General features: G+C 41.3%; 1 protein-coding gene across 1 annotated transcript in view; it reads right to left on the bottom strand.

Moving 5' to 3' along the window:
- Positions 1–298: 298 nt before the first annotated feature.
- atp6v1ba (ATPase, H+ transporting, lysosomal, V1 subunit B, member a) overlaps positions 299–16,232 on the bottom strand; it is a 29,506-nt gene continuing 13,572 nt past the window's right edge. Inside the window, exons 6-14 of the mRNA XM_038279256.1 lie at positions 15,604–15,743; positions 15,022–15,123; positions 12,916–13,013; positions 12,659–12,782; positions 5,828–5,978; positions 5,631–5,713; positions 2,720–2,824; positions 2,512–2,641; positions 299–1,149 (exon numbers count right to left, since the gene is read on the bottom strand). Coding sequence (XP_038135184.1) covers positions 1,007–1,149; positions 2,512–2,641; positions 2,720–2,824; positions 5,631–5,713; positions 5,828–5,978; positions 12,659–12,782; positions 12,916–13,013; positions 15,022–15,123; positions 15,604–15,743 — 1,076 coding nt within the window. The 3' untranslated portion in view covers positions 299–1,006. The remainder of the gene's footprint in view (positions 1,150–2,511; positions 2,642–2,719; positions 2,825–5,630; positions 5,714–5,827; positions 5,979–12,658; positions 12,783–12,915; positions 13,014–15,021; positions 15,124–15,603; positions 15,744–16,232) is intronic.

The raw sequence follows: 16,232 nt of genomic DNA, 5'->3' as shown, positions 1-16,232 counted from the left end.
AAAACAGGCCAAGGTCCGTATACATATACATACCTACACACGTGTGTAGGTATATATATACATACACACAATTTTTCATCCTTCATTTTAAGAGTCTGTGTACCACAACTCTAGGTAGGATTTGATCACCAAATTAGTTAATTTCAATGCTCTAATTTAAGATCATGATTGATTTTTATAATTTAGAATAAGATCTGTAGTTCTACCCTAAGCAATGCCAGCATGAAAAACATTTATCCATGGATCACCTCACACAAAAGCTACCATGGCTGCAATAAATAAACAAAAAACCCAAAAATGTTTTCATGGACTTTAATTTATTCACAGACACAAACTCACAAGGATCATTTTCCACAACAAAGATTTCATTTCTGCACATAGTTTGGGGGAATGTTCAATATTCTTTATATACTTTTACCAACAAACACAAATAATGTAAACATACATCTTTATCTGATAGGTGAGTGAAACCTCTGTAATATATTTGAGTTTGAACACCTCTCAAAAAAACAAGAAAAACCAAAAACACAGAAAGCAGCTTCCTGCAAATAGCAATGAAAACAACATGACAATAAAACCAGCAATACGGGATTATTACGTCCATTTAATGATGTTTTAATCTGTTAATCTATACATAAATCTTTATCTGGTTTCCAACAAGCTGCATTCATTAAAAATAATATTGATGGAGGAGCAGAATAAATAGAGACCGATTTAAAACTACATCGATATGCTCACTGTTTGCACTTAAAAGTCGATAGAAGAACCACCAAAACTTTCCACTCATGAACACAGATAAACTGCAGCAGAGTCACATACTGGAAAGGTCTCTGTCCTTATGGAGGGGGAGGGAGGGAGGTGTGGGTGGTGTTTGAAGGGCAGATGTGATTCATGGAAACAAACAGACTGGAGGCTAAAAAAAAAAAAGTAAAGCTGGAGATGAAAGGAGGTTTGATGACAAGCTTCCAGCTAAGGAGAGGAGAGGGTGAACACTTTGAAGGGCGCCTTAGTGACGGGCAGCAGATTCTCTGGGGTAGAACTCGGCCAGGGTGCTCTGAGGAATCCTCTTCAGCATCTCCTTGGGGAAAATTCGCAGCAGCTGCCAACCGATGTCCAGGGTTTCATACACAGTCCTGTTGTCATACGGGCCTAAATGGAGAACAGGAGAAGAACAAACAGCGTTAAGCAGGGCTACGATGTGAGCAGTTGTGCTCACGCTCTAAATGTACCTGAACTTGAACAACACATTTCCAATTCAGCCAAGTCCAACAGAACCACAGGTTAACCTTTTGTTAAACATCAAACATGCAACAACAGTCCAACAGTTAGCAGAAGCTTCTTTAGGTTAAGAAAAATGTCACTGGTTCACCTGCCTGCTGATTTCTCTTTGCCAGAATCTTCACATGCATCCCTGCAAAAGGAGTTTTCACAACAAGCTGCAGAGTAAACGGCTGGTTATCCTCCAGCAGCAGTGTGTCGCAGTGAGCGTGTCGCAGATATTTTGGATTCATGCCCAATATTGAAGCGTGGTCTGCACTATGTTATTCCACGCCACAACGCAAGAGGGCCAATCAGGAACTAGCTGTGTGTCTAGATACGGCCAAGGCGGTGAGGAAGTGAGGGCAAGTTTGTGCGACAATGGAGGGACATGAGGGCCAAAAAGAGCGGAGATCCAGGTGGAAAAAGGCTCCCAGTTTTTTCACGCACCTCACTCTTCTACCTGGTCCATCTTCACGAGTTGTTTTCCAAAATGGCGGTCATAGAAACAAAGAAAGCCACTAAGCTACCAAACAGGAAATAAGCATAGTGTAGAGCTGATGTAGATTTGACCAATCGGAGGCCTCCTGTCTGCCGTCACCTACAATTTTGAAGAGGTGCAGCACAGTGTCTGTGGAAGGGGGGGAGGCATTTGCGTTCACTGCGACACACACAGACGACCTGGTTTCTGAGTATAAATCTGCCCTTACTGGTCGGCCTCCTACTTGGAAAATAAAAATACTTTTTTGTGTCAGTAGATGAAGACCAGAGAAACGGCGTTCCTCAGGAATCTCATCCTGGAGCCCCTCCTGTTCAATATCTACATGCTTCCTTCCCCACTGGAGATTATCATAAACAATGACACAGAGGAGTCAGCTGTGAGCATGTCAGAGGGTGACTGGATAAATGCAGAGAGGAGATCAAAAATGTTCTTAAGCTGAATCAAAACTAAAAAAAATGTGTTTGGACCAAAGGAAGAACATTTCAAAGTTTCAGCTAATCCAGCTAGAAAAGCAACAACCAGGCTCTAAATCTGACCTGAAACTTCAGAGGCTCATAGAGACGAGAACAAAGTGGATCTTTATCACCAGAAGAACATCTCAGGGATTAAAGGTCTAATGTTGCCCTGCCCACCAATATGCTCCTAAGTGCTTTTTTTTATATTAAAACTATGAACATTCATTTAGAAACCTATTCCATCAAACACTAATTAGTCAGAAAGGACCAGCCTCTATTCATTAAAGATCTTCTTACCTTGAGCGATAAAATTCTTCTCAAACTTCTGCAGGAACTCCAGATAAAGCAGGTCATCGGAGGTAAGGGCCTCTTCTCCCACCACAGCCTTCATGGCCTGGACATCTTTACCGATGGCGTAACAGGCATACTGGAGGCAGACAGACACATCATGGTCACTCTTCAAACATCACTGCCTGCATTTCAAAAAGTGGCTAAGGTTCCTTACCAGCTGGTTGGACACATCAGCATGGTCTTTCCTGGTCATCCCTTCACCAATGGCAGACTTCATTAGACGAGACAGAGAGGGCAGCACGTTGATAGGAGGGTAGATCTAAAAGACAGAAGCATACAGTGCATAAAAACGGCAAGACAACAAAAAATACATTATTTCCAGTTTGTTTAAGAACGATAAAGAGAGCAGCTATGCCAAAGGAGACCTCTATCAATAAAAACCGTTCCAGAACAGCTGTATACCTCGCACAGACCTAAACACAATAATATAAGCCCCATTGACATTACTCTTTTGAAATCATGTCGATCATCAGATCTGACTCGTGAGCAGACGGTGTCATCTCCTTTGGCTACGTTCAGACCGCACGCAGCAAGAGCAGCTGCTTCATTTTTAATGCTTGTACAAGTTTAGTTCTGGCTCGCGGCTGAAGCATCTTTGCTGCTCTAGATGTGCGGTGGAAAAGTGGGACTGATGCTCGTTGGGCATAGCTTCCCTATCCTTTCTTTGCCTGTAACATTGGCAGCTATATTTGCTTTGATTAGTGGGTAAAAAGTAGTTCTAATATATTTTTAAGTGACAAAGTCTTGAAAACATGGTCTGTACAGTCAGTTCATCCAGATTACCATCCTTCCTTCAAATATAATTTATCTGTCGGAGCGGCTCAGACCCGCACATACCGGCCGTACGCTGTCACTGAGAATCCCATTCAACTAGCCCAGTCATCTCTTTGCGGTTTTCTGCTACTGTTCGCGGCGGTTGGAAGTAGATGTTAGCATTTTTCATGTACGTAATTCAAACTGCAGGAACCAGAATGATAAAATCAAAAATTTGTTCGGCAGGTTTCTAAATTTTAAGTTATTTTAGGCATTAATAAACTGTTTCAGAGGAGTGATCATAGCGCTCTGCATCAGCAGCGCTGTGTCTCTCTCCCTGCCAGCTCCCAGATCAGCTTCTCTGATTGGTTGATGTGGTGTGTCCAGCAGCAAAAGTTCCAGTTTTCCAACTCCAGCAGCTGCTGCTTCTGAAGCGCATCTGATGCTCAGAAGCTCATGAGGCGCTGCGGGACCTTTTGCTGCACCTGTCAAGCATTGACTTTGCAGGTAAACCAGCTGCTTCTGCTGCCTCTGCTGTATGCGGTGTGAACGTCGTATAAAAGTCATTCTCTGTAATGATAAACTTTCAGACATTCATAAAAATACTAGCTTTCCTACCGTGCCACACAATTTCCAGTGATGATTCTGCTTAGCAGTGTGTTAAACCTCAATGTCTGTCATTTTTTCCAGGGTCTGTAGGCCCTGATTAGACTATCGTTATTGTATCAACTTCCAAAAACAGACTCTGTCAACTAAAATTCACCAAAGGTTGCCTTCTTTGCACGACTCTCCGCAAACATCCTGAATGTTACAGGTGCCGTGTTGATTTGCTTGTTTCCCTCTAGAGCGCAGTAGTACTGTAGATCGGCACAAGGAAGCGAGGAACCGCGCTAGCGTAGTGTGTAAACGGTCATAAGGAACCAAGCTCAGAGCGCTTATCAGAGGGTAGTGTAAACGGGGGCTATAGAAGCCTCATGTACCAGTGATTTGGTCCTCAGGCACGGGAGATTAGTCAACATCAGTCCAAATCATTTTTATAATACGTTACTTAGATAAATAGTGCCTAGTTCATCTCTTCAAAGGAGTCATCATCCAAAAATCTGATTTAAATATGAAAATGTGTACGTTAGTGCTGGGCTTCAGTTAAAACTATTCTCTTTAATTAACATCAATCCGGAAAAGGTTCTGACATGAGCCCGGATTGCTATCACCAATCAGGGAATAAACTGCAGGTAGATGGTCAGTCCCGCTGCTGCTGGTTCAACTTTTCACCCATTGTGTTAGAGGCTAGGGTTAGCTAAAGCTGCTAACGCTACATTCATGCAATTCCAAAAAAGTAAAATGTTTTTATTTCCACTCTATTAAACGCCTTGAATTCAACGTTATTCCTGACATTTTGAATAGAAAAAGCTTCCTGGATGGGAAGCGAAACATCTTCTTCATGTTTAGAAAACATGCTAATTGAACCCCAAAAACGGGTCCACCTCTATGAAATGGGGAGCATTCGGCTTCTTTATTAGCCTGCAAAGCCCCATACCTGCCAAAGCCAAAACAAAGCTTTGTTGGTCTACTGTATAAAACTTCGAACTCAACACCATTTCTAACATTTTGAATTGAAGAAGCTTCCTGGATGGGAAGCGAAACATTTGCCAACTTGTAAACAAAATCCAGTGGATTGTTTTCTAACTTTTTTGGAATGACTGACCTGGATGACTGAGAATCTTCACCAGTACATTCATGTAAGTGCATTTACAAGTCAATTCCACACTCCATCGAAAAAGATTCCTCCTAAAAATTATTATAGATGAATTTATAGACAATTTTACAAGAATGTATATATAAAATACCAGGTTAGGACTCCTTTAAGTTGCTAAAGTTACGGGTAATGTTCTAGACTTTTGGTAACTTGTGCAGTTTGGAAAACTTTCACTGACTCACTAACGGAAAGAAGTGATTAGCACTGTTGTTTACTGTAGTGTCTGATTGGTAGCCGCTAGTATTGGTAGCTGCTAGTATTGGTAGCCGCTAGTATTGAACAAAAAAATCTCACCAGTTTTACCCCTCCATGATATAGAAGATTTTTCTTAAAAAAAAGGATTCAGAACTTCCTTTTTTCTTTAAAGACCATGTATAGTTAATACAACTATTCCTTATATGTGCACAGTAATCATGTTTTTGATAAAAGTTCTTATGCTAAAATGCCATCAGAACGCTTATAATATAAAGTGTCTTTGCCTATGGCCCTAAATTTCCTAAATCTGCCCCCGACTCCAAGCTCAGAGCAGAAATTATGCATGAAATGAATCTCCTACCTGCCTGTTGTGCAGCTGCCTGTCCACGTAGACCTGACCCTCTGTGATGTAACCAGTCAGATCAGGAATTGGATGGGTAATATCTGCAACACAAAAAATGGACATTTAAAAAAAAAATGATCCAGAGAACAGAGATCAACCTGCAGTCTTGATAAAAGAAGAAATAGTGTAATAAACCAGCGGTTCTTCCTGCTCACCGTCATTCGGCATCGTCAGAATAGGGATCTGGGTGATGGAGCCATTTCTTCCCTCTACTCGACCAGCACGCTCATAGATGGTGGCCAGATCGGTATACATGTAACCTGGAAATCCTCGACGGCCTGGCACCTCCTCCCTGGCAGCAGACACCTGACGGATGATAAACAGAGAAAAAGTTGTGAAGGCAGAATAATGATCAATGCTCCCTCTTATTGAGGATCATTGTGAGCAACATGAGATGTGCAGGCTGTGGCCACACCATTATTACACCTGCTAATTAAACACTTGTTCATAGCAAGTGAGACTGGTCATTAAAGGAAAAACCCGCATATTCAGAATTCAAAATTCTGAATGTGTTTCGCTTTCAGACGACCAAGAGCAAAACTGACAAAGTCATGAAATTAGAGTAAGAGGGACGAAAAATGCATCCCATTTATCATTCGATTCAAAGGTTGATGGGTATGGCACACTCATAAACAGCCAACTCAACGTAACAAAAAAGGAAAAAAAAACTCAACCTTCACATGTGAATAAGAGCAGAAGTAGGCGATAATACCCTGGCTCTTTGTACGCACTGAATCACCCATAAAGCTGTCTGAGTATTAGCTGACGATTGGCGCAGCTGTACGTGGACCAAGGTTATGTCCAGGCACCACAGAAAATGGAAAATTAATGTTCAACATTTAAAGACATCAATTTTGCTGCCAACACATCGAGACGGCAAACTGTACAACATGAAAAAGGGTATTACAGCAACACAATAGATCCAGACGAGTCTAGATTCTGCTCAGCTTCTTTTCTATTTAAGTTTAGTTCTATTCAGTCATAGAAAAGAGCTCTATTTAAGATCCTCAACTATCTTCATCTTTAATCCCTCATTTTTAATAAACCCCACTATTCAACTTATTTTTGGAATTCAAACTTTTTTTTTTTTTTTTTTTAACTGAGGACAAAAACACCGACACCTGGGAGGCTTCACCATTAAAAGTATCACAATAATCAATAACCAATCGATAAAATTATAAGAGTACTATCATTATCACAAACTATTAGTGGTAGTACTAAGAGTACTATAGTACTAAGAGTACCATTATTGATTATAATACTAATTAACACTAGTAATCGGGATTACTCCTACAAAACCCTGACAGCCCAGGGAGAATAAAATAGAACAAAGGAGTAAATCATGATAATCTAATAAAATAAAACTAACTCAAAATGGGGAAAGAATTTAAACGATTAAACATCTTCAAAGAATCTGCTAGTTAATGACTTGATTTGTGATAATCATATTTATTTATGTTGCCTTACAGAAACCTGGCTGCAGCAAAAGGATTATGAGAGCATAACTGAGGCAACTCCTTCAAGTTATTTAAATTTTCACATACCGTATTTTCGCGACTATAAGGCCCATATAAACGTCTTTTTTTCCCCTCAAAATGTGCGGCGCGCCCTATGTGTGTTGTTACTGCAGACGTTGTTGAGACCACCATGAGAACGTTAAAGGGGGGAAGTGTGGGCGTGGATTGGCTGCCACGCAAATGGACAGAAACTGCCGCCTATGGTGATTTTTAAGCGAAAGACTTTGCCATGCGTGCCCATCTCACAGCCGATGTGAAAAACAAGGTGAAACAAATGAACGCTGTGCTCGCCGTTATTCTGGGAGATCTGACAAAGGAACTTCAACCGCTCGACATCGGTGTGAACCGGCCGTTCAAAGTAAGGCTGCGATCGGCGTGGGAGCGATGGATGACCGACTGAGACCACAGTTTCACCAAAAGTGGAAGGCAGCGCCGGGCAAGTTACGCCACAGTTTGCGGATGGATTGTAGATGCTTGGGCTAACGTGTCTGCTGGGACTGTTGTTCGAGCTTTCGCAAAAGCCGGCATTATTTCCGAGGAGCCGCCCGGCACGGAAAGTGACTCTGACAGCGAAGAAGGGGAAATTGGCATGTCTGATTTAGTGGAGCTGTTTAATTCAGAAACAGAGGATGATGACTTTGATGGGTTTGATTAATACTTTGTAATAAATACATGAATAAAGCACAATCATACTCAGTTTTGCTCCCGCTCTATTTTTAAATACACAGTAGAGGTATTTAAACGTAGTAGAGGATATGTAACCCGCGCCCTATTATCCGGTGCGCTTTATGTGTGTGTTAAATACAGTAATGGCACACATAACTGAGAGTGTGCCTTTTAGTACGGTGCGCCTTATGGTCGTGAAAATACGGTATGTAAGCATAAATGAGGCAACTCCTTCTAGTTTTTTAAATTTTCACATACCCAGAAGTTCTGGGCGAGCAGGATCAGCAGCAACAATCTTTCAGTCTGACTTACTGATTACTCCAAAGGCAGTCAATAATTACAACTCTTTTGAACATCTAATCCTTAGTTTCCCTCATCCAAATTGCAAAGCCAGAAAACCTCTTTTTCTAACTTTGTATTGTCCACCAGGTCCTTACTCTGAATTTTTAGATGAGTTTTCAAAGCGTCTATGTGATTTGGAGTTGAATACTGACAGGGTCATCATAGTGGGGGATTTTAACATCCATGCTGTCATTGAAGCTGATGGCTGAAGAGCAGCCTTTAATGTCATCTTATCCACTATTGGCTTTGTTCAAACCATGAATAGCCCCACACATTCTCATCTTCATACTTTGGACCTTGTGTGGACATATGTCATTGAATGTGAAGAAACAGTATAACAGCACTCTTATTAAACCAGGGCTAGTTTTCCATAGCCACTGAAAAGCCTCTAGCTTTTGAAAAGCTGGATGGTGCGTGTAATTTTCCTTTCCCAGGGCTTTGAACCTTCTTCAGACCAAGTACTTTTTGGGCTTTCGAGGGGTGGTATGTGTACAGCTGCAACTTTAGACAAACCAGCTTTACTCCTCCAGCAGTTGTAGTAGAAGGTGAGTTTACAGTGTTGGTTTTCATAAGTTAAGCCTGTAACAAAATATGATTCAAGATGTTTCAAAGCGAGAAAGTACGACTCAATAAATCACCTGTGTAGCCAGTTTGTCAAGAAATAGCCTCTGTGTCACAGAGGTTAGAGCCCCTTGTTCAGGTTGGCTGCCTGCGCCGGGGTATGGAGAGGAACCTCAAGCTAACCGCAGCCGTGACGTCAACCAGTCAGTCGGTCATTACCAATTAAAAAGTAACTTAAAGATGTTTTTAAACGGATAATCCATTTCCATCTGTATTCCTGTTACCTGGGTAATCCAAAACCTTGAACTTTCAGTAGAACAGGAGAATAGTGACAGTACCATCAGACACAAAGATCTATTGAAACCATTGTGGATGAAATATGTTTCAAAACCCTACAATGCAGCAATTGAGTTGATCCCTTCCAGCTATCATGGCAACCCCAACCCCTTTACAGGGGAACAGAAGACCTCGCCTATTCAGCAAGGCCAACAATTCCCTTTAACGACCCTCCTTTCAGAGAGGGACAGGTATGGGGCATTGCTGGCTAACAAAAGAAGCCAAACGACCCCCATTCGAAAGGGGATGGACCCGTTCATCTGTTGTTGTGCTACTGTATAAAACCTCAAACACTATTTCTGACATTTTGAATTGAAAAGCTTCCTGGATGGGAAGAGAAACGTCTTCAAACTTGGAAACAAAGTCCAGTGGATTGTTTTTTTTTCCGTTTTTTTTCAGAATGATTATGACCTGGATGACTGAGAATCTTCACTAGCATGGCTCAAATATGTTCAAGTCAATCAGTCCTATTTGCTTTTTTTTTTTTTGCAGTAGTAGTTAAGAGATTTATAAATGTAATCTGAGGCGTATCTTAGGTTTTCAAAAGGACTTTCAAGCATTTAATCAATAACACAAAGTTAAAGGAAAATTCCGGTTTTTAACACTTTTAGCCCATTTTCTGTAGTGTCCAGGATGAAATCGAATGATCGACACCAAAATTTTGACAATTGGTCCTGTCTCTGCTATTTGGCTCATGCAGAATCTCCCCCCTGGCTGCTTCAGAATGGCTTCCATAGTGCATGTCCGATAATGTCCTTAAAACAACCTTAAACGTTCTTTTTTTAAAATATGTTACTCACCGTGTCGTCAGCGCTGTTCAATGACGTTCCAAAAAAAGTTTCGTAAAGAAAAAACGTTCCTGTAGTGTTTTATTTAGGATTTTGGAAATCCCATTGAGTTCTGTTGGAATAGTCAATATCCCTCCGCCACCGGAAACGGAAATGGGGCCTGTTTACACAGTTGTAGTCTTTTCGCTTCACTCTGTGTACTCCGACGTCGAGGTGCTAACGTCTCTGTTAAACACTTTAAAAAACTCTGAAAATGGAATACAAAAGGTGGACTCTTGAGGAGGACATATTGGACTTTGAGTTTGACGGTAGAGGATACCGTTTTGAACCGGAATATACTGAGGAGGAGTATATAGAGACATTGTCGCCAACTAGTGGTCTGGAGTGTGCAACGCTTCAGATTCGAACGGGAAGCGGAAGCTTATAAGCGGTTGTGATGTATCGGAAAAAATAGTTCTGGGATTTACAAAATGCTAAATAAAACAAGACAGGAACGTTTTTTCTTCACGAAACTTTTTTTGGAACGTCATTGAACAGCGCTGACGACCCGGTGAGTAGCATATTTTAAAAAAAGAACGTTTAAGGTTGTTTTAAGGACATTATCGGACATGCACTATGGAAGCCATTCTGAAGCAGCCAGGGGGGGATTCTGCATGAGCCAAATAGCAGAGACAGGACCAATTGTCAAAATTTTGGTGTTGATCATTCGAATGCATCCTGGACACTACAGAAAATGGGCTAAAAGTGTTAGAAACCGGAATTTTCCTTTAAGCATCAAGCGAGGCTAAAAAAATGTTTTTTTAATTGTTTAGAACAAGAATTAACCTAACATAGTAAGTGGTTATAGTGGGCATTCTGTTATTCCTTTGCTTTGCAATCTTATTTGCAATTGGATGAATACTTGTGGAACCCTTAGAGCTTAACAGGTTAAATTAAAGTTTAGGAGCATTTCAGATTGATTTTCTATGTAAAACCTCAAGTTACGACTGTTTTAGGAACACTGCTGTTGAACTCTTCCATGTTCTGAATCACAGACGTACCTTTTGGTCAGGATGCTCACCAGTCACCTTATTTAACTCTGGCACTGCCTTTTTCCATTTGCATCTACAAACCCCCCCACACTAAGACTAGTGTAAATATATATTGAATCGATACTCTGTTCCAAGTGACACCTGGAATTAATTCAGGAGAGGGAACATGAATCCATGTTAAGCAGCCAAACATGTTACAAACATAATTTCAAGCACACAAAACGTTTTGTTACCCTTGAAACAAATATTTCAGGACAGTTTAACCTCAATGACAGCTTTATTCAGCCCCATTTCACGAAAAAAAAAGGCCAATAATTTGATTAAATTACAGCGTTTAGGAGAACAATGTAAATACCATCACTGCTAAAGTGAAACAATTAATGAGAAACATTTTTAAAACCACCTGAAGTCATCCAGTAAACTGTATCGTGTTTGTTAACTTCTGAATAACGAGTGTTTTAAAGTTCTAAGTGAGAAAAATTGCAAGAATGCTCCATTTTGGAGTCACTGATGTCAGACGTAGTTGAAGGGAGACCTAAACTCAATGGCTGAACTCAAGGACGTTCAACAGGCTCAGATGGGGTTAATATCTGTGTATGAGGCAACAAAAACTCCAATTTATCTGGACTTCAGAGAAACACAAAGGCCATTTTTCTCTTTGATGGGAAAAATGGTGAAGACAAAAAGGCAGCATTTCAGTGACAGTAGTAAACTATTTGGGTTTTTAGTGCAAGCTTAGAATGAAAGTGACCTGAAGGACCAGAGCAATGGTTCATCCACTGAGGAGTTAGTTTTACAGATCAACGGCTGCGAGGAGAAGCTAATTATACAGACAACGACTCCTTACTGCAACTCTGGAGCTTAATGGCCCTCAGTGATTAAACCATTTCAGCTTTAAAGTATAATTCATCCCAAAATCCACTTATTTTGCATTTCAATATTATTGACTAGATGTCTGAAAACTGCATCACTGCAGGCAATGTGGTTGAAGTTCCGCTGCTTCAAGACAGAGCTACCTATGGAGCTGGTATATCATTACCTTCACTGACAGACACTATTTGTGGATCTGTCTTCCCTTTGGGCATCTCACACAGACTGGTTCTGCTGGAGTTTTTCCTCTCCCTGAGGGCCACTCCAGAGTAGAAGAGAGTCAGCCTCTCATGGAGCTTTGTTCCAGAGTCCACGCTATGCATGGAGGAGAGCCCGACTATTTCTAGCCAGTATCACTCCACTTCCTGCTCAAGCTCAGGCTGCTTCCCCCTCAGTGAGGTGAAATAACATTAAGCTTCCAAGGAGCAAGACTTCAAGGCCCCGCCTCTGACCGCTTCCCAGTCTTCTCTGCACCAGACCCTCATGGGTCACATGAGGGGCTGGTGCCAAACTGGTCCCTTGAGGAAGAACCGCTCGCTGACGAACCCCAACCACAGGCCTGGCTCCAGAGTGGGCTCCCAGCTCTGCCTTATACCGGCCGCTCCCAGACTCCGTGATCGCGACGAAAATTATTTCATTTTTCACTGATAAAATTCATTAAATCACTGCAAACTTATTAGTTTTAGCTAATAATAATGATCCATTGATTATTCCTTGCTGACCAGACTTTTACTTTCAGCACCGCTTTAAAATAGTTAACTTTAACATCTATAATATCAAACTCAAGCTGGCCAATGGATTATCGCAAGATTTGAACAGAAAGACTTTTTTTTTTCATTCCAAAGCACAAACTTTAGAGTAATGAGATCTTGTACCTCTCTGAGTGCCTCAGCGTAGGAGCTCATGTCAGTGAGAATGACCAGAACATGCTTCTCACACTGGTAAGCCAGGTACTCTGCTGTGGTCAGCGCCAGGCGGGGGGTAATGATGCGCTCAATTCTGGTAAGATATGAAAAAAACAAAACACCGTGTTCAAATATCTCTGTAAAAGAAAATAATCCATAGTTGTAAACACTGAAGTACAAGCAGCAGAAACAAAGAGGATGATATAATGGAAACATGAGCATCTTACGTGGGGTCATTGGCGAGGTTGAGGAAAAGACAGACGTTGTCCATGGAGCCGTTTTCCTCAAAGTCGGACTTGAAGAAGCGAGCAGTTTCCATGTTGACCTGAGGCAGAAAGGTTTTAGTTTGAATATGTTGTGCTTTCAGAGCAGTCACAGCATGTTATAGCAATTCTGCACTAGAAAGGAAATAGCAAAAACCTTATTAAATTAAAGTTCTAGAGACACAGTGTCAAAAAGTGCAGCTTAACCAGCCTGGATATTTTTGTTTATTTTAAACCGTAAAAAATAGCCATTAAATGAACCTCCTCGGGACAAGACTGCGGTAAATCTACACTTTATGGTAGGGCTGGGTACTGAACTTCGGTTCTTTTATGGTACCGACCGAAATGCTTCGGTTCTACAGAGTATCGAAACATGCCTCGTCTTTCGGTACCAAGTTTCGGTGATTGGCTGTAACACTTAACGTGATTGCGTCATCCAGGAAAAATACACAGCTGGTCACGCCTACAGCCAGGGTTCATGTGTATCTGTGAAATAGTTGCAATACATCGTGCACGGAAACAATTTAAGAGCAGAAAGTTGCTCGGTGTTTGGCTGCAAGGAGAGCGGACCGCAGCCAGCGCCACCATCCTCCTCACAGCAGCCCGTGGGCAGAGCAAAGCTAGAGCGGAGTGAATCATGCTGCTTTCAAACTGGACGCAGCAGAAGCAGCAAAATCACGTCTGCTGCTTCCTTTTTGCTGCTTGTACCAGTTTATGACGCGCGGCTGAAGCAGCTTTGCTGCTCTGGCTGCGCGGTCCAAAAGTGGCTCTGACGCGTTGCATCTTTGCCTTGCAGCTATATTTGCTGTGATCAGTGGGAATAAAGTAGTTTTATTATGTTTTTAAGTGAGAAAATACACCTGAAACGTAATCAGTGCAGTCAGTTCATCCTGCCTTCCAATGTTTCTGTTGGAGCCGCTCAGACCCCCACATACCAGCGGTGCGCTGTCAGTAGGATCCCATTCAACGGGCTTGTTTGTCAGACATGGTAATTTTTCTAAAGGAAAACTGCTAAGTAAAAAGGTCCTCACAATGTAACAGTGAATATTAGAGACTGAATATTTTATTTTTTATTTTTTTTTATGTAAGAGGAAAAATGTAAATGGAAAAATCAGAGCTTAAGATAAAACTCAAGATTTGTACTTTTTTATGTTGTGTAATTTTCTTTTTCTTCAAATTGATATTATAAAACTGGTATCGAAAAAAGTATCGTCCAGGAACCGGTATCGAAGTGAAGGTATCGGTATTGGTACCGGAACCGAACATTTTTTAACAATACCCAGCCCTACTTTATGAACATTCTTTTGAGGACCAGAATTTTCACAGCTTGAACAAAGAAGACAGGTGGTTTGAGAGGGAGGTGAAGGAAGCCATCTATGTTAAGAAAAAACAACCTTAAACAGAGAGGGTGGAGTCAGATTTCAGCTTTTTAAAACCTACAATACAGCCATAGAGTTGATTCTTCGCTTGAAACAGCAATGTAATAAAATTCACTCCAGGTTTCACTGAAAAACAGAACATTTGACAAGTGGCTTGTCAAATACCAAAGACTGATAAAAACAACACCAACTGGGGAATAGAAAGAAGGATGAGTCCGGCCAAACTGGAGAAACAGATGTGCATCCGCTCCTTTTTAAAATGCATGTTCTTCAAATGCTACCTTCAGAGGACGGCTCGGCTTTTAACCAGACATAAATGTTTGCGTGCGTGCGTTTTGGAGTGGCTCATGTTGTCACAATGAAGGCATTACTGCAGCCAGAAGGAGCAGCTGAGAGGCAGAGAACCTGATACTGCAAGGCTGTCGGTGTGAAAAGGCTGTTGAATAAGGAAGTCGTCTACATGGCTGGAGAATATGCTCAAAAGTGCAGAAGTAAGAAGATGAACTTAAAAGGTTAAATCGCCTGATGAATAAGAGAGCAGGGCTCTAGGAAGAGGGCAGGGTGTCACCTCAGGGTTAAGTGAGAGATTAACAGCACAAATTCAGACAGACTTTAGAAACAGAGCGTGTGGGGGGGGGCTCTAAGTGGTTAAATAGAAACGAAGGTTCAGGGTGTCATTTTTCGGGCTTACCCCCATGGCTGCAAAGACAATAGCAAAGTTCTCAGCGCTGTAGTCCATCACGTCCTTCGACTTCTGCACCAGGCCCGCCTGCCGGCAGATCTGAGCAGCAATCTGAAAGGAAAACCACACACGCCAAGACTCAGTGATTCTTACAGAAAAAAAAACTTTCCACCAGATACTTCAGCTTTATGAGTCTGTATGCATTTGTACTTAATGGTAGACATGCTATTAACTGATTGTTATCAGCTGGGAGGGGGAGTTCAGGAGTTTATGTACCTTTATGCTCCTCCCTGTCTTCATATTTTCAATAACTTAAAACATGGATGATTATGGTGAGATTTCTGTGGACTGGATTGTTAAACATCTGGAGAAAATTTTACTCAATTACATTCATTATTAACCTGTGATGGGTTCAACAGTTCCTTTAACCGATCAATGATTATAAACCACTCTGTGACCTTATCCCAGTGATTAGCTGATATCTTTGCAGTTTTATTTTAGATCATTACATTATTTATAATAATAAATAATTAATTTAAGTGGATGGAAATAAAACCATGAAAGAATAGAAGAACAGAGGGAAGGTCTCACCTCGTTGTGGGGCAGCCCGGCAGCAGAGAAAATGGGAATCTTTTGCCCTCTAGCAATGCTGTTCATGCCATCAATGGCAGAGATCCCCGTCTGGATCATCTCTTCAGGGTAGATACGGCACTGAGGATTAATGGGCTGACCTGATCCAACACACAAACACTTCACATCACTTCCAGTAACTTGCTGTGAACGACCGTAATTCAGTAGATTTTGATGATCTCACAGCCTACAGATAACATCTACATGGGAGACATTGCTGCGAAAAACACTAAGAAGTCTAACCCTTTTTAGTTTTCAAATCAACTCCCTTAAAGAAAAAAAAATAATTTGTGCTGCAAAAGATGAGAGCTGTTAATTTATAATGCCAGCTTATAAAGTCAATTAAATCGCAAATGTTTGATGAACAAATAAACGTCAAATTAAACTTTTGCATAAAAATGGCTGTTTTTACAGACCGCCTCAGAGCTGGACCTTCGGTGTCAGAGGTAGCAGCCTGGTTCTGAGACTCCAGATGTTTTGTAATGAATTACCAGCTTAAAAAGTTGATTTATCTGAGCGAGTCGAATTAATCCCAGGATATAAACTAATCAGACAGCTTTTATTTCCGGGGACTCTCCATTCACAGCTGA

The sequence above is a fragment of the Cyprinodon tularosa genome, unplaced genomic scaffold, assembly GCF_016077235.1.
Source record: "Cyprinodon tularosa strain WSP-4 unplaced genomic scaffold, ASM1607723v1 ctg1498, whole genome shotgun sequence".
Taxonomy (NCBI): Eukaryota; Metazoa; Chordata; class Actinopteri; order Cyprinodontiformes; family Cyprinodontidae; genus Cyprinodon; species Cyprinodon tularosa.
This window is presented reverse-complemented; position numbering and strand designations above follow the sequence as displayed.